The sequence below is a fragment of the Symphalangus syndactylus genome, chromosome 11, assembly GCF_028878055.3.
Source record: "Symphalangus syndactylus isolate Jambi chromosome 11, NHGRI_mSymSyn1-v2.1_pri, whole genome shotgun sequence".
Classification (NCBI taxonomy): Eukaryota; Metazoa; Chordata; class Mammalia; order Primates; family Hylobatidae; genus Symphalangus; species Symphalangus syndactylus.
The window spans coordinates 120,047,232-120,063,123 of record NC_072433.2 but is presented as its reverse complement, the minus strand read 5'-3'; the positions used below and the strand labels follow the sequence as shown (position 1 = coordinate 120,063,123).

General features: G+C 40.6%; 1 protein-coding gene across 4 annotated transcripts in view; it reads right to left on the bottom strand.

Annotated features, from left to right (window-relative positions):
- The window catches only part of HSPA4 (heat shock protein family A (Hsp70) member 4), a 54,107-nt gene that overhangs the window by 24,527 nt on the left and 13,688 nt on the right, over nt 1-15,892 (bottom strand). For 3 of the 4 annotated variants that reach the window (XM_055299486.2, XM_063612429.1, XM_055299487.2), the window contains exons 2-7: nt 14,749-14,806; nt 11,956-12,096; nt 9,012-9,134; nt 6,185-6,284; nt 5,386-5,519; nt 2,619-2,863 (exon numbers count right to left, since the gene is read on the bottom strand). In XM_055299486.2, coding sequence (XP_055155461.1) covers nt 2,619-2,863; nt 5,386-5,519; nt 6,185-6,284; nt 9,012-9,134; nt 11,956-12,096; nt 14,749-14,806 — 801 coding nt within the window. The remainder of the gene's footprint in view (nt 1-2,618; nt 2,864-5,385; nt 5,520-6,184; nt 6,285-9,011; nt 9,135-11,955; nt 12,097-14,748; nt 14,807-15,892) is intronic. The other variant, XM_063612430.1, reaches the window with a different exon arrangement.

Here is a 15,892-nt window from a genome sequence, read left to right as displayed (position 1 = left end):
CGAATGGATGAATAAAATATGGTATATCCATACAAGAAAATAATATCCGCCCAAAAAAACAAATTAAGTACTGATACAGAATGTGGATGAACCTCAAAAACATTACACTGAGAAGTTAGAACAAAAGAAGCCAGACACATATTACATGATTCCACTTATATGAAATATCCAGAATAAATAAATCCACAGAAACAGAAAACAGGCTGTTGATCACCAGGGACCAGAGGTAAGGGAAAACAGGAAATAATCACCTATTGGGTATGAAGTTTTATTCTGGGGTGATGAAAACGTTTTTCCATTACATAGAGGTGGCCATTGCACAACCCTGTGAATGTACTAAATTCCAGTGAATTGTTTACTTTAAAATGCTTAATTTTATAATACGTGAATTTCACCTCAAGTTTTTTTTAAGTGAAGAAACCATTAATTAAAAGAAATATAATGTCAAATAATCTGGTTTAATCGATTTAAACAAAGGTGAATGTTAAAGACTAAATGAAGGGGGCCAGGCACGGTATCTCACACCTGTAACCCCAGCACTTTGGGGGGCTGAGGCAGGCAGATCACGTGAGTCCAGGAGTTCAAGACCAGCCTGGGCAACATGGTGAAACCCAGTCTCTACAAAAATACCAAAATTAGCCAGGCATGGTGGCATGTGCCTGTAGTCCCAGCTACTCAGGAGACTGAGGCAGGAGGATCACTTGAGCCTAGGACACAGAGAGTGCAGTGAGCCAAGATCACACCACTATACTCCAGCCTAGGTGACAGAGTAAGATCCTGTCTCAAAAGAATAACAACAATAATCACCCTAAATGAAGGCTATAATATAGAACATATAAGAACTATGTATTCTGATGATGTAAATACAGTACAACTTTTTTTTTTTTTTTTTGGAGACAGCGTCTCACTTTGTTGCCCAAGCTAGAGTACAGTGGCACAATCTCAGCTCACTGCAACCTCCGTCTCCCAAGTTCAAGCGATTCTCCTGCCTCAGCCTCCCGAGTACCTGGGATTACAGGCGCCTGCCATCACACCCAGCTAGTTTTTGTATTTTTAGTAGAGACAGAGTTTCACCACGTTGGCTAGGCTGGTCTCAAACTCCTAACCTCAAGTGATCCGCCTGCCTCCCAAAGTGCTGGGATTACAGGAGTGAGCCACCACGCCCCATCACAGTACAACTTTTTTTTTGAGACAGAGTCTCACTGTCGCCCAGGCTGGAGTGCAGTGGTGCGATCTCGGCTCACTGCAAGCTACACCTCCCAGGTTCACACCATTCTCCTGCCTCAGCCTCCCCAGCAGCTGGGACTACAGGCGCCCGCCACCACGCCTGGCTAATTTTTTGTATTTTTGGTAGAGAAGGGGTTTCACCACGTTAGCCAGGATGGTCTCCATCTCCTGACCTCGTGATCCGCCGCCTCTGCCTCCCAAAGTGCTGGGATTACAGGCATGAGCCACCGTACCTGGCCACAACTATTTTTAAAAAACAGCACACAGGCAAATTCAGTTTTTAAAAAATTTAAACTACTTAATAAGTATCTACTTAGCTCTTACAAACACGTAACATTTCACTAACAATTTCTGAAACATATTGGCTTACCTCCAGACTTCATGGAACACACATACACACACACAAGACTGCTGCTTAACAAAAATGAAAGCCATCTCTTGCAAGTAGTGGGTGAGGTGACTAAAAATTTGGATACAAGGCAAAATAAACACCATTTCAATTTTTTTACGGATAGCTCAGGCACATGTCTCCAAATACACCATTAGTCTTGCCTGAATTCTACCAGTAGAGTTCACAGCCAAAAGAATATCTTACTCCCATCATCCAAGCAACCGAACCAGGCAACAATAACACTCTGGGTGTTTCTGAGGATAACCCCGAAATGTCAATTATCCAGAATTCTCGCAGCACTACACAAAAAGAGCTGTCACCCTCAAGTGAATCCGAATCTTTCAAAAAGAAAAATTTAAGGCTGGGCATGGTGGCTCACACCTGTAATCCTCACACTTTGGGAGGCTGAGGTGAGTGGATCACCTGAGGTCAGGTGTTCGAGACCAGCCTGGCCAACATGGCGAAACCCTGTCCCTACTAAAAATACAAAAATTAGCTGGGCGTGGTGGCAGGCACCTACAACCCCAGCTACTCAGGAGGTTGAGGCAGGAGAATCGCTTGAACCTGGGGGCAGAGGTTGCAGTGAGCCAAGATTGTGCCACTTCACTCCAGCCTGGGCAAAAGAGCAAAAACCTCCATCTCAAAAAAAAAAAATTACAATTTCTTAATCACTGGGTAAATTAAATTCAATTCTGCATTACAGCCCTTTGCCCTGATTTTTTGGAAACTGAAATCTCGTGTATAACAAATGCATATGTAAAGAACTACCAACACATTGGAATATTCAATTAATCAGAACAAAAACATTAGTGTACATTATTAGAATAACCAGACCCAACTTTATATAAAAAGCAGGGTCCTGAATGTCTTCGAATTTTTTAAATAGAACCAAAATTATCATATAACCCCCATGATGATTTTAACAATTAGCCAATTAAAGGTTAATGTATGTGGAGAAGACTCACTCTTCACTTTAACATCGAAATATTAATATACTTACCTATTCATAGTTCCAGATACATCAACATCATTCATAAAACATTCAATGCTCAAAGGGAGATCTGAAGCATTTGCACTCATCAATTTCTTGAGTTTCTCACACTCCTGAGAGAGTCGTAATAACGCACGGATTTTGGACTTAATGTCTAGCTTGTATTTCTTCCCAAATTCTTCACAGAAGTGATTTACTAACACTTCATCAAATTTTCTACCTCCCAATGTCGTGTCAAATGCAGTGGCCAGAACCTTAAGGAAAAAATGAGAATTAATCTAACAACCAATCGATTTTGAAACAGATGATATATATTTGCCTGGTAAGTTGTTTATTTAGAAAAAAAGAGGGAGGGTTACATTAAGGTTAAAATAAAGCAATGTATACATCATTTAATCCTTATTACCCCACACTGTAAAAATAGGCACTATAATCCCCAATTTACAGATAATGCTACAGACCTGGACAGATGAGATAAACTGCAGTTCACAAAGCTAGTAAGTGGTAGAAGTGGAATTCAAAGCCAAATCTCGTTAATTCCGAAGTCCATGCCCTCCCCACTGTACCAGTCTGACTCCCATTAGCAGTTACATGTCCAAGGTAAAATATACTAACATGTCACGTACATACTTCTAGTCTACTCACTGTCACAAAACTGAGTAATACCAAAGGCTCAACTCTCTGCAGTTTACTACCAAAGGATTCCTTAAAGCCTTAGCTCACAGCAATGTGTTTCTATTTAACCTGGAAGTCTAATTAGCCTGGGTTACCCATTTCCAAATCTCTAACAGATTAGAAGCAAACTAGATCTAATTAGATTCAGTAATAGAAGTTAGGCTAAGTAAGTGATGACATCCTTATGAAGGAATAAAACCAGTAAAAACATCTCTTCAAAGAATGCTAAACGTCATGGGGGAAATTTTCTTAGTATGTTAACTGAAAAAAAAAAAAAAAAAAAAAGGACAGGACACAGAGCTAAATATAGTGACTCCAATTCTGTTTTCTTAGAAAACTAGAATGAAACACACCAAGCTATTAAGAATGGTAAGATTGTAAATAACTTTTCTTTTTTTTTTTTGATACAGGGTCTCACTCTGTTGCCCAGGCTGGAGTGCAGTGGCACAATCTCAGCTCACTGTAGCCTCGACCATCCAGGCTCAAGCAATCCTCCCACCCCAGCATCCCAAGCAGCTAGGACTACAGGCACACATCACCACATCCAGCTAATTTTCGTATTTTCTTTGCAGAGATGAGGTTTCGCCATGTTGCCCAGGCTGTTCTCAAACTCCAGGCCCAAGCGATTCCCCCACCTCAGCCTGAAGAGTAGCTGGGACTACAGGCACACCACCACACCCAGCTAATTTTTGTAGAGACAGGGTTTTACGATGTTGCCCAGACTTCTCTTTACACATAAATGTTTTCCAATTTGGGGAGATTTTTGTAATGAATATTTTTATAATTTAAAAGTAATCAAAAGGATTGGAAAACTGACAGGTGACAGGTAACACTGAAGGACAATTTAGAAAAACAGAAGCAGATGGCTACTAATACACATCATTCTGATCCAAAGCCAGGCTAAATTATAACCAGAGTCTTCTGTTTAAAAAGATGAAAGCATAGCATAGATCTTAGAAATTCTATTAGTAATTAAAGTTTAAACACTGAGAATTACATTTGGTCCACCATTTACAGCTGTCAAAAAGCAAAATCACAAATCTCTCATTTCCCAATTATCTAAAAGATTCGCTTTCTTTTATTTAAAAACAAAACCACCTAGAAATAATATAAACCAGAAAATAAAGTGGAAACGTCTATTTTTCAAAGAAACAAGACCATAACAAATAAAGTCTCAAAATTCCTCCAAAATTACCAAATATTTAGTTTTGGGTAATCCCTCTCCACCAATCTCCAATAGGTACAAGGCGGTCAATTTAGACCTTGGCACCAAGAATTTTAATATACAATTCAAATAATTAAAGCAAACACTTGAGAAATCCTTGGTTCTTCACCAAATTCTAGATAAAATCATCTAGACAGAGAATTTTATACCCTACGGTGGAACTAGCATAAACCAGCAAACTCAACTATGACAGAGATCACCCTCTGGCCCCTCCCTGCCTTCTATACTTCTGTGTGTACAAAACTGCTTAAACTTTTGGCTTTCCAGAAATCTATAATTCCTAGTCCAGTTTGTTTTGGAATCCAAAAGAAACCCCTTTTCCAGAACACTCAAAACCTCAAAAGCAAGAGAACAGAGCACCTGTACCACCCTCTCAATCCCCAGTGTAAAATTCACCAAGGAACTACATGTTAAAAAAATCCTCCTGCTGGGCGTGGTGGCTCACGCCTGTAATCCCAGCACTTTGGGAGGCCGAGGCAGGCAAATCACCTCAGGTCAGGAGTTTGAGGCCAGCCTGACCAACATGGATAAACCCCGTCTCTACTAAAAATACAAAATTATCCGGGCATGGTGACACATGCCAGTAATCCCAGCTACTAGGGAGGCTGAGGCAGGAGAATCACTTGAACCTGGGAAGTGGAGGTTGCAGTGAGCCAAGATCGCGCCATTGCAGTCCACCCTGGGCAACAAGAGCAAAACTCTGTCTCAAAAAAAAGAGAGAAAAAAAAGAAAGAAAAGAAAAAAAATCCTCTGAATAACCCTGTAAGGTATGTATTGTTTCTCCGATATTGTAGATGAGAAAGAATTGTTGTCCCTCAAAATTTTATAATTACCATACTACTAACACAGTCTTCTGGAAAAAAAACATATACTTACTTTCAGTTTTCCTCTATTAAATGCACATACAGAAACTTGATAAGCAGAGTGGCCCATGTCTACAAAAACTACATTTCTTGGTTTCTCTTCTAAGGCAGGAAGATCCTGCTTATAGATTCCATATGCAAGAGCAACTACAGAAGAAAAAACACAAAAATTAAACATAACAACATCTAAGTAAATAAAATTCATCTAAGCAGGAAAAAAGAGGTTTTATATATAATGAATGCGACTACATGTGTTATGTTTTAGAAATCAAATTCTTTATAAGCACTGTATAATTTATTCAAGAAAAAGATTATCTTCCAAGAGTTAAATACTGACATTCACTTAGACTTCCTTACAGTCGCCAATGGACTTTGGCACAATTTTCCCCAAGCCATTTCCCCCATTTTCCAAATATATTTTCCTGGATCTCTTCTACCCCTATGATATGTTAACACCCCACATGCTCTGTCCATGAGATGCTCCTTTATGTCCCATTCCTCTGACTCTACCAGTCCACAAGTCTAAGAGAAGACCAGTCTTTAACCCAAAGCACTGCTCCACACGCTAAGTGTGCTCCTTCCCCAACAAGCATGTGATTAAATACCAAAATGCATGCTATAAAGGTACACAAAAAGCACTGGTCAGATTAATTCTTCACAAGTGACACAGTATCCAAAAACACCATGACACAGGTGGTAAGCAAGAGCAGCAGTGCTGAAAGCAAAATAAAGGGCAAGAAACCCTAGGGTTTTAAAATTTCACAACCTTCAAGATTAACCAAGTCAAAAAAATAATCAACGGTCCTCCTTACCTGCAGTGGTTTCATTCATTAATCGCAAGCAATTAAGACCAGCGATCTGTGTTGCATCCATCACTGATCGTCTTTCTGCATCAGTATAGAAACAAGGAACCTACAAAAAAAAAAAAAAAAAATGAATGTTTACTGTATTATAGATTCTAATTTTAGTTAGTAAAATCCAGGAACGCCATCAAATACCTACAGCAATTTATTCTGTATATGATCAAGAAAATATTTCAAACTAGTAGGGAAAAGTTAGAACATTTAGTAAACAGTGTTAGGATAAACAAATAGCCATACCATTACCTTACATATACTCATTACATGGCAGACCAAAATACCAACAGCTAAAGTAGTGACCACAGAGAAGAGTTAATATAAAGGCCAGAAACTGCTATCCTTAGAAAACGCCTGCTTGCATGTTGGTCCTTGCCTAGCATCTAGGATCTTGATTCACAAACAGTTCACTAAATCAATAGAAAAAGTTTCCCTAAATGATTAAGAGTGGTTCACTGTACCTAAGCTGTTTATATAAACATGTAGCTTGTGCTGACTACCGGCTTTCCTTCTGGGAGTTGGAATTTTGGTTCATGCTAGGTATAGGGTACCAATGTGACCGACCCCTGATAAAAACCGTGGACTAGCCAGGCGTGGTGGCTCACGCTTGTAATCCCAGCACTTTGGGAGGCCGGGGCAGATGGATCACCTGATGTCAGGAGTTTGAGACCAGCCTGGCCAACACGGTGAAACCCCATCTTTATAAAAAATACAAAAAAAAAAAAAAAAAACCACTAGCTGAGTGTGGTGGCACATGCCTGTAATCCCAGCTACTCCAAAGGCTGAGGCTTGAACCTGGAAGATGGAAGCTGCAGTGAGCCAAGATCATGCCACTGCACTCCAAGCTGGGAAACAAGAGTGAAACTCAGTCTCCAAAACAAACAAACAAACAAACAAACAAAATCCCTGGACCGGGCTCAGGCAGAACTCCTGTAGTAGAGGACATTTCACCCGTATTGTTACAACCTGTTGCTGGAGTTAAGCACATGCTGACTCTGGGAAGCTTGTGCCTGGTTTCCTCCAGAATCTGCCTCATGTGCCTTTTCCCGTTGTTGATTTTGCTTTGTATTCCTTCACTACAATAAATCTTAGCAAGAGAATAGCTATATGCTAGGGGCTGTGAACCCTCCTAAGCAAATTACCAAAACTCAAGTGTGATCTTGAGGCCCCGCCCAAACATGACTCAACACCTTTTAACTTGATACCCAAAACTGGAAAAGACACTTAGGCATTCCAGTATTTTACATAAATTTTACTCCCACACAGAGTGTTATGCAGGATCAAAGCTAGGGACACTAGATGGAGGAAGGGAAACAAATCTGGGAGACCAATGGAGAGCTGAGGAAAGGTAGGAAACATCTAAGAAATACAGGATCTGGTGTATCAGCCACTGGGGAATCAAGGTCACTGAATCTGAGCTTTTTAAAGGAACACAGAATTTTCATTCTTCTATAAAGAATAAAGCCCATCCCCAGAATGGTGTACACAACTATAATCCAATTCTTTCTGACAAATGTCAATTCTACTTTACAATAATCAAGGACCAAGGAATCCGCCAGGCAACAGACTCTAGGGTGAAAAAGCCACCTAACAGTCCTTGCTTTGCCAATCAATGCACCAACATTAAGACAAAAGAGGCCACAAAACTAAAGTATCAGGTAACAATTGCAGAATGAGGAGATTCGGTGGCAAAGCCAATGTAACCACACATATTTCAACAGTCCCTAAGGATTCCACCATACTAAAGCACAAAGCTACAGTAGCCAGGCTTCCATCTTAACAGATATATGCAAAAGATAAAGTCAACTGCTGCCATGTCTTTGTGTTTTGGATAATTTTTTTGAGACAGGGTCTCAGTCTGTTGTCCAGGCTAGAATGCAGTGGTGTGATCACAGCTGACTGCAGCCTCAAACTCCTGGGCTCGAATCAGCCTCCCAAGTAGCTGGGACTACAGGTGTGCACTACCATGCCCAGCTAATTTTTTTTTTTTTTTTTTTTGGTGAAGACAGGGATCTCATTGTGTTGCCCAGGCTAGTCTCAAATGATCTTCCTGCCCTGGCCTCCCACAATGCTGGGATTAAACCACCATGCCCAATCCTTACCTTTGTCTTTAACGCTAGATACCAACAGCAAATACAAATAGAGAACAAGTGCCATTTACAATTAGGGGTATTCAACTAATTCAACAAATGAGTGGCTAACCCGTGCTATGCTAGGCTATGAAAAAAATCCAGGAAGAAGTGGGCAGGCTGAGATGAATGCACCTTGAAGAACAGAAGAGATTTAAATAGGCAGAATAACAAAGGAGGCCTAAGCAAAAGCCAAGCAGCAGAAGAGAGTAAGAAAATGAAGACTAGTTTCATAAAATTTTTTCTTTGAGACAGAGTTTTGCTCTTGTCGCCCTGGCCGAAGTGCAATGGCACGATCTCAGCTCACCACAACCTCAGCCTCCCGGGTTGAAGTGATTCTCCCACCTCAGCCTCCCGAGTAGCTGGGATTACAGGTGCCCACCACCACGCCCAGCTAATTTTTGTATTTTTAGTAGAGACGGGGTTTCACCATGTTGGCCAGGCTGGGCTCGAACTCCTGACCTCAGGTGATCCACCCACCTTGGCCTCCCAAAGTGCTGGGATTACAGGCGTGAGCCACCACGCCCAGCCTGACAAATTTTTTAAATAACCATTACAACCTGAGACAAAAAACAACTTTACTTGAAATTAGCAGCTTTCTTCTCTCTGCTTCTTCATGCAAATTCCCAATAATGTATATGGATCAAACTCACCGAAACAACACAGTCAACTACAGGCTTCTTAAGAACACTTTCAGCTGTCTCCTTCAGTTTGGACAAAAGCATGGCAGTAACTTGCTCAGTGGTAAAATTTCGCTCTTCCTCCATATATGTCACCTGCAAGAAAACAACACAGGGGCCTAGACTTATTATATTTCTTTCTTCATGTCCTAGATGAACAATGCTTCCCATTATCAAAGCAACATTATCTCAAGAGGGGATTGAAAAAAAAAAAAAAAAAAAAAAAAAAAAAAAAAAAAAAAAAAGCTAGTTTTTGAAGTAATACCTTGAAGGTCACTTTTAGCTTTTTTTTTTTTTTTTTTTGGAGGTAGGGTCTGTCTCTCTGTCATTCTCTCTCTCTGGAGCGCAGTGGCATGATCACAGCTCACTGGAGACTTAACTTCCTGGGTTTAAGCAATCCTCCTGCCTCAGCCTCCCAAGTAAGTGGGGAGCAAAAGCACATGTCACCATACCTAGCTAATTTCTTTTTTTCTTGTAGAGACAGGGTTCTTGCTTTGTTGCCGATGCTGGTCTCAAAACTCCTGGCTTCATGCAGTACTCTTGCCTCAGCCTCCCAAAGTGCTGGGATTACAGGCACGAGCCACCATGCCTAGCCTATTTTAGCTTTCAACCAAACACGATACTTGGAGATGAATGAGCACAGTGTAAAACAACAAATCTTAAGAAAAGTTCCTTTGCAAAGACAAATCAGTGTAGCTCACCATGACCCACACTGCCCCTCCATAAAGAGGCTGCTGGTAGAAACTATTTTAATGTCTGACATACTATGTGTATTTTAATGTGTGTACTGTTTATTATCCATCTCCACAACTAGGATTCAATCTAATACGAGGACATGCATTTGTCTGCTTGTTCACTGCCATAGCTCCAGCACCTAGAACAGGACCTGGCACAATAAATACTGGTTGAATTAAATAATAAAAGATGGGCTAGGTGCAGTGGCTCACACCTGCAGTCCCAGCATTTTGGAAGGCTGAGGTGGGCAAATCACTTGCAAGACCAGCCTGGCCAACATGGTGAAACCCCATCTCTACTAAAAACACAAAAAATTGGCTGGGCATGTGATGGTCCATGCCTGCAATCCCAGCTACTAGGGAGACTGAAGCATGAGAAATGCTTGAACCCAGGAGGCGGAGGTTGCAGTAAACCTAGATCATGCCACTGCACTCCAGCCTAGGCGACACAGTAAGATTGTCTCAAAAAAAAAAAAAAAAAAAATTAAAGTAAGTAACAATAATGAATGAACAAAGCTTCAAGATAAAGCCCTATTCCAGATAAAAGTCTGCAACTTTGATAACAGTTACGAATTTTAAATGTTGAAAGACTGCCTAAAACAATACCAACCCATCCCACATGCCCATATTCCCCAATTACAATCCAGAATAGAACATGTTGCTCTCTTCTTTTAGCTGCTGCCCTAACTCAGCTTGCGTGACACCTTCTCACCCCCCAACCCAACCACAATTTATTACGGTTTAGAATTGAACAGTTCTTACTTTATTGCATGATAAAGATGGGGAAATATCCCTCCTGGTGCCCTTTCTAAATTATCTCTTTCTTCCCTGCTATTTGCCTAATTCTGAGGTCAATTCCACCACTTTCAGACTTGCATCTACTTGTTTCCCAAATCTTCTTCCTAGTCTTTTTCTCCTTTGGTTCTTGCAATGCTTATGACTAAATCTGCCAATACCTATCCTATTTATTTATTTATTATTTCTAGTAAGTATTGCACATTTCTTCACCTCCCTTTTTAACCCCTTTCTCTCTCCTGTGCTTCAGCTTCACCTTTTACTATCCCATTCAAACTGTCCTTAATTACCACAGATATTTTAAGTCATCATTCTTTAGTTTTCAGAATTTTTCACTCCTAAATACAACTAAATTATCAGCTACACTGCAACAGCAGATTACCTTTTTCTCATGGTTCTCAACATCTCTTGGCTTTCCAGCCTGTTCTCCTGATTCTTGGCCTCCAAAACCAAATCTCTCCATAAACTCACCTGCCTGGAAAGCCAATCACGCCCCCACCCCGCCTAGTGAATTCCTCTTACTACCTCTGAGTGCAAGAAAGGCAAATGTGTCCACCCTATCCATCTCCCAGCCTCTTAGCTCTTTTCTGTGATCAGTTCACTGCATACTTCACAGAGACTCTACTAGATGTACCAGAGATAAAGATCAAACTCACTTTTCCCCAAAAGAACATCTCTTTCTAAATTAAGTCCTATCTCCAAGAAGTATGCCCATCTATCTGCTAGTGACTTAAAACTGTGATTCCTGCCAGGCGCGGTGGCTCACGCCTGTAATCCCAGCACTTTGGGAGGCCGAGGCGGGCAAATCACAAGGTCAGGAGTTCGAGACCAGCCTGGCCAACACAGTGAAACCCTGTCTCTACTAAAGATGCAAAAAACTACCCAGGCGTGGTGGCATGCGCCTATAATCCCAGCTACTTGGTAGGCTGAGGCAGGAGAATCGCTTGAACCCAGGAGGCAGAGGTGGCAGTGAGCCAAAATCACGCCATTGCCCGCAACCCTGGGTGACAGGGCAAGAGTCCATCTCAAAAAAAAAAAAAAACCAAAAAAAAACTGTGATTCCTTTGCCTGCTCTTCCAGAAGTCATTCCCTAAAATCATGCTAAAAAGCCCACTGCATCAGTGAGCAAAACAAGCAGCAATGGCAGTATTAATTTCAAACCATCACTACCCAGGCCTCCAACCCATATTAAGAGCACCACACACGGCTCCCAACCAAAATCCAGATCATTCAAAAAATGTCAAATAGTCTTTACTAGAAAAAAGCTTTCCCTAAGCATCTGTAAGCATTTTCATTACAATCTGACATCAGAAAGGTACAGACAGATATTGAACTGATAAAATATAATAATGCATTTTAATTATAAGGCATTAACTTGACAACCTTACCTTTATACCTGTTAATCCTGTAGGCAACTGCACAATATCATATGCAAGGTTAGATTTTTCTGCCTCCACAAATGGATCAGAGAATGCTCGGCCATGGAATCTTTTAAATCCTTGGACTGTGTTCTTTGCATTAGAAATTACCTAAGAGAAAGAACATCAAAGAGTGGAAAGACTACTACTAATTTTTTTTTTATTTCAACAGCCTCAGATTAAATTAGCAACATTTTAACTAGATAAATGGTGCCCACTAGCATGCGAAGTGAGGGATGAGGGATCTGCACCGGTCTCATCTGCACCGGTCTCAGAGTGGCAGGGCTAAACATAGAGCCCTGCTCTTCCTATATCCCATGAAGTCAGGTCATTACACTTGCATAAGTATTTTCTGTTCTTAAACTTCTAATAAACATTTACATAAAATAATTTTTAGCCTTTAAAAATTGCCCATAGTTTATGGTTGAAAGTTTCCAGGAACCAACTCAGCAATACATAAATTGATTTAGAAATTCTAGTTAAGGCCGGGTGTCATGGCTCACGCCTGTAATCCCAGCACTTTGAAAGAGGCCAGGGCCTCATTTGAGGTCAGGAGTTCGAGACCAGCCTGACCAACATAGTGAAACGCTGTCTCTACTAAAAATACAAAAAATGAGCCGAGCATGGTGGTGCGCACCTGTAAGCCCAGCTACTCAGGAGGCTGAGGCATGAGAATCATTTGAACCTGGGAGGTGGAGGTTGCGCTGAGATAGGGCCACTGCACTCTCAAAAAGAAAAAAAAAAAAAAAAAAAAAAACAAGAAAAAAGAAAAGAAAAAAAATTCCAGTGAAACAAATTTCTCATAAAGGGGAAAAAAAAATCATACTAAGTAAACAAAAATGAACACAAAAGGATATTGGGAGAGTATTATTTGTAATAGTAGATGCCTAGAAACAGCCTAAATGGTTAATAACAGAGAAATGCTTAAATAAATTATGGGATATTCATACAATGAAATATCAACAGGTAAAAGTTTTCAGAAAGTGGTAAGACAAATGTCTATATGATTTTTGGATAATGGTTGAACAAGTGACTTTCAAATTCCTTACACTTTTTTATCTATGTTTTCTAATTCCTCTAGAATAAACTATCACAATTTATGAGGGGAAAATGCTGACAAAAACATTCAAAAAATTCCAGAATGACCTTCCGCTTAAGATTTACAGGCTCCTCCTCCCAATGCAGGAGATGTAGTAAGCTCCTGTATCAACTAGATGAAAGGGAACAGAAGTCCTTTCATGAAACAGATGAGGCCTCCCAAATCATGCCTTCCTCAAGTAAGGTGCCAAACAGAAACTCTGTAACACAATAACTGTATCAACCTAGAACTGGGCAGCCAGTTTAGTATAGTAACTGTTTCTCAATCATGAAAAGCAGGTTTAAAAAACAGGAGCGATTTGCTCAAATTTTAGAAGGAAGAGATTTCAAAATGGCCCAATATTTTCTACCTGCTGTCTCCTAAAAGATCTTGAACACTGTGAAAATGAACTATAGGCTGGACGCGGTGGCACACGCTTGTAATCCCAGCACTTTGGGAGGCCGAGGCGGGCGGATCACGAGGTCAGGAGATCGAGACCACGGTGAAACCCCGTCTCTACTAAAAAATACAAAAAATTAGCCGGGCGTGGTGGCGGGTGCCTGTAGTCCCAGCTACTTGGAGAGGCTGAGGCAGGAGAATGGCGTGAACCCGGGAGACGGAGCTTGCAGCGAGCCGAGATCGCGCCACTGCACTCCAGCCTAGGGGACAGAGCGAGACTCCGTCTCAAAAAAAAAAAGAAAATGAACTATAAAACATCCAATTTAAAAACCAATTGGCCAAGCACCACTTTTTTAGGCTAATAAATTTTAGGCCCTGCCCCATTCAAAAACAGATTCACTCTATAGGGTTGCTCCAGGCTGAACCATAAGAAGGTCAAACATGCAACTCCTTAATTTTACAGACATCTCAGACACTTAGAATAACAGAACACTTGGGGTTCTCCTGCTCTGGTTATTCAGAAACCAGCAACTATGTCAGGTTCCTGGTTTACAGAGTAAACTAACAGCAAGTCCTTTAATGTATTTCTAGAGGTATGCTTTCCTTCCTTGAGAAACTTGTTTAACAAGATCAACACTTACCTTATATATGAGTAAGATGAAAGGCCCAACAAGACATACTTAAGGAACATGTAAAATATCAAGGAACAAGCAAGCCTTGCTTAACAAGATCTGGACAAAACACACCCTGGCAGTTTGCATTAAACAGATTATACTGCTAATGCTATTTTAAGGCTATGTGCTTCTCACTGAAGCAGTGGTTCCTGGGTATCTGCAGGGGACTGATTCCAGGGCACCCCTTGAATTAGACCAAAATCCACAGATGTTCAAGTCCCTTATACAAAATGACATAGTATTGGCCTATAACCTATGCACATCCTCCTGCATACTTGAAGTTGTCTCTAGATTACTTATAATACCTAATACAACGTAAATGCTATATAAGTAGTTGTTACACTGGATTGTTTTTATTTGTATTTTTTATTGTCACAGTGTTGTATTTTTTCCCAAAAATATTTTTGATCCAAAGTTGTTTGAATCTACAGATGCAGAACTCATGGAATTCTGAGGGCTGACTGTACATGAGAACAGAGAAGAGGTCTGTATCTGTCAGTTGTATACCCAGGGCCTACCAGTGATAGGCATATAATGGGCATTCGACTACTTGTTGAACACATGGATGAAGAGGAGAAATAAGTCATTTTAGGAAAAAAAATGAAACTTTACCTGGCTTTTAGCTGCTGCTCCAATTGAACGATTCTTAGGACCAAAAGAAATGCAAGCCCTAGAAGACAAAAAAAACACTTAAGAATTAAATCTTACTGCAATAATAAATCCAAAAGCATAGCAGGCAAGACCTGAGTGTCAGCTAAAATGCCATATATTTTAATGGTACAAATCTATGATTTTGACCTTTCTATTGAGTAAATCTGTCCACGGAATGGGTTGCCTCTTACAACTGAGTCCTGTCATTTACATGCTGGAGCACAGATCTGATGTGATAACTACCTGTCTAGAATACTAAAGAGGTGGACTAGACAGTCTCTACCATCCTCTAATTATTTTTCAAGTCTCCTGTTCAAAATCCCAGTGTAAAATAATGTACCCTCGCATCAATGTATCAATTAACATTTTTAAGACAGCTCACAACTTCACCAAGAATATAGTCTACAAACCCTGAAAACAACTCTCGCCCTATTAAATAAGTAAAAAAGTAATGTTTCTACAACTAGTTTCCAGGCACTCAATTTTTTTTTTTTTTTTTTCAAGAATCTCACTCTGTCGCCTAGGCAGTACTGTAGTGGCCCTATCTCAGCTCACTGCAACCTCCACCTCCCAGGTTCAAGTCATTTTCATGCCTCAGCCTCCCAAGTAGCTGGGATTACAGGCATGCAACATCACGCCCAGATAATTTTTGTATTTTTAGTAGAGATGGAGTTTCACCATGTTGGTCAGGCTGGTCTCCAACTCCTGACCTCAGATGATTCACCCACCTTGGACTCCCAAAATGCTGACATTATAGGCATGAGCCACCACACCTGGCCAGGACTCAGAATTTCTGACAAGAATCTTTAACCCCACTTCTGAACATTCTTCTAAATCACCAATTCATACACTATCTCCTGATTTAATCCATTTGCTACTTCTTTTAGAAAGGCGAAACTGAAACCTGCTTGAAGGTTAAATAAAAACTCTGTGCTTATGCTTAAAAAGCGCAGTGGCTCACACTTGTAATCCCAGCACTTTGGCGGGCTGAGGCAGGTGGATCACCTGAGGTCAGGAGTTCGAGACCAGCTAGGCCAACGTGGTGAAACCCTGTCTCTACTAAAAATACAAAAAGTAGCTGGGCATGGTGGCATGTGCCTGTAAT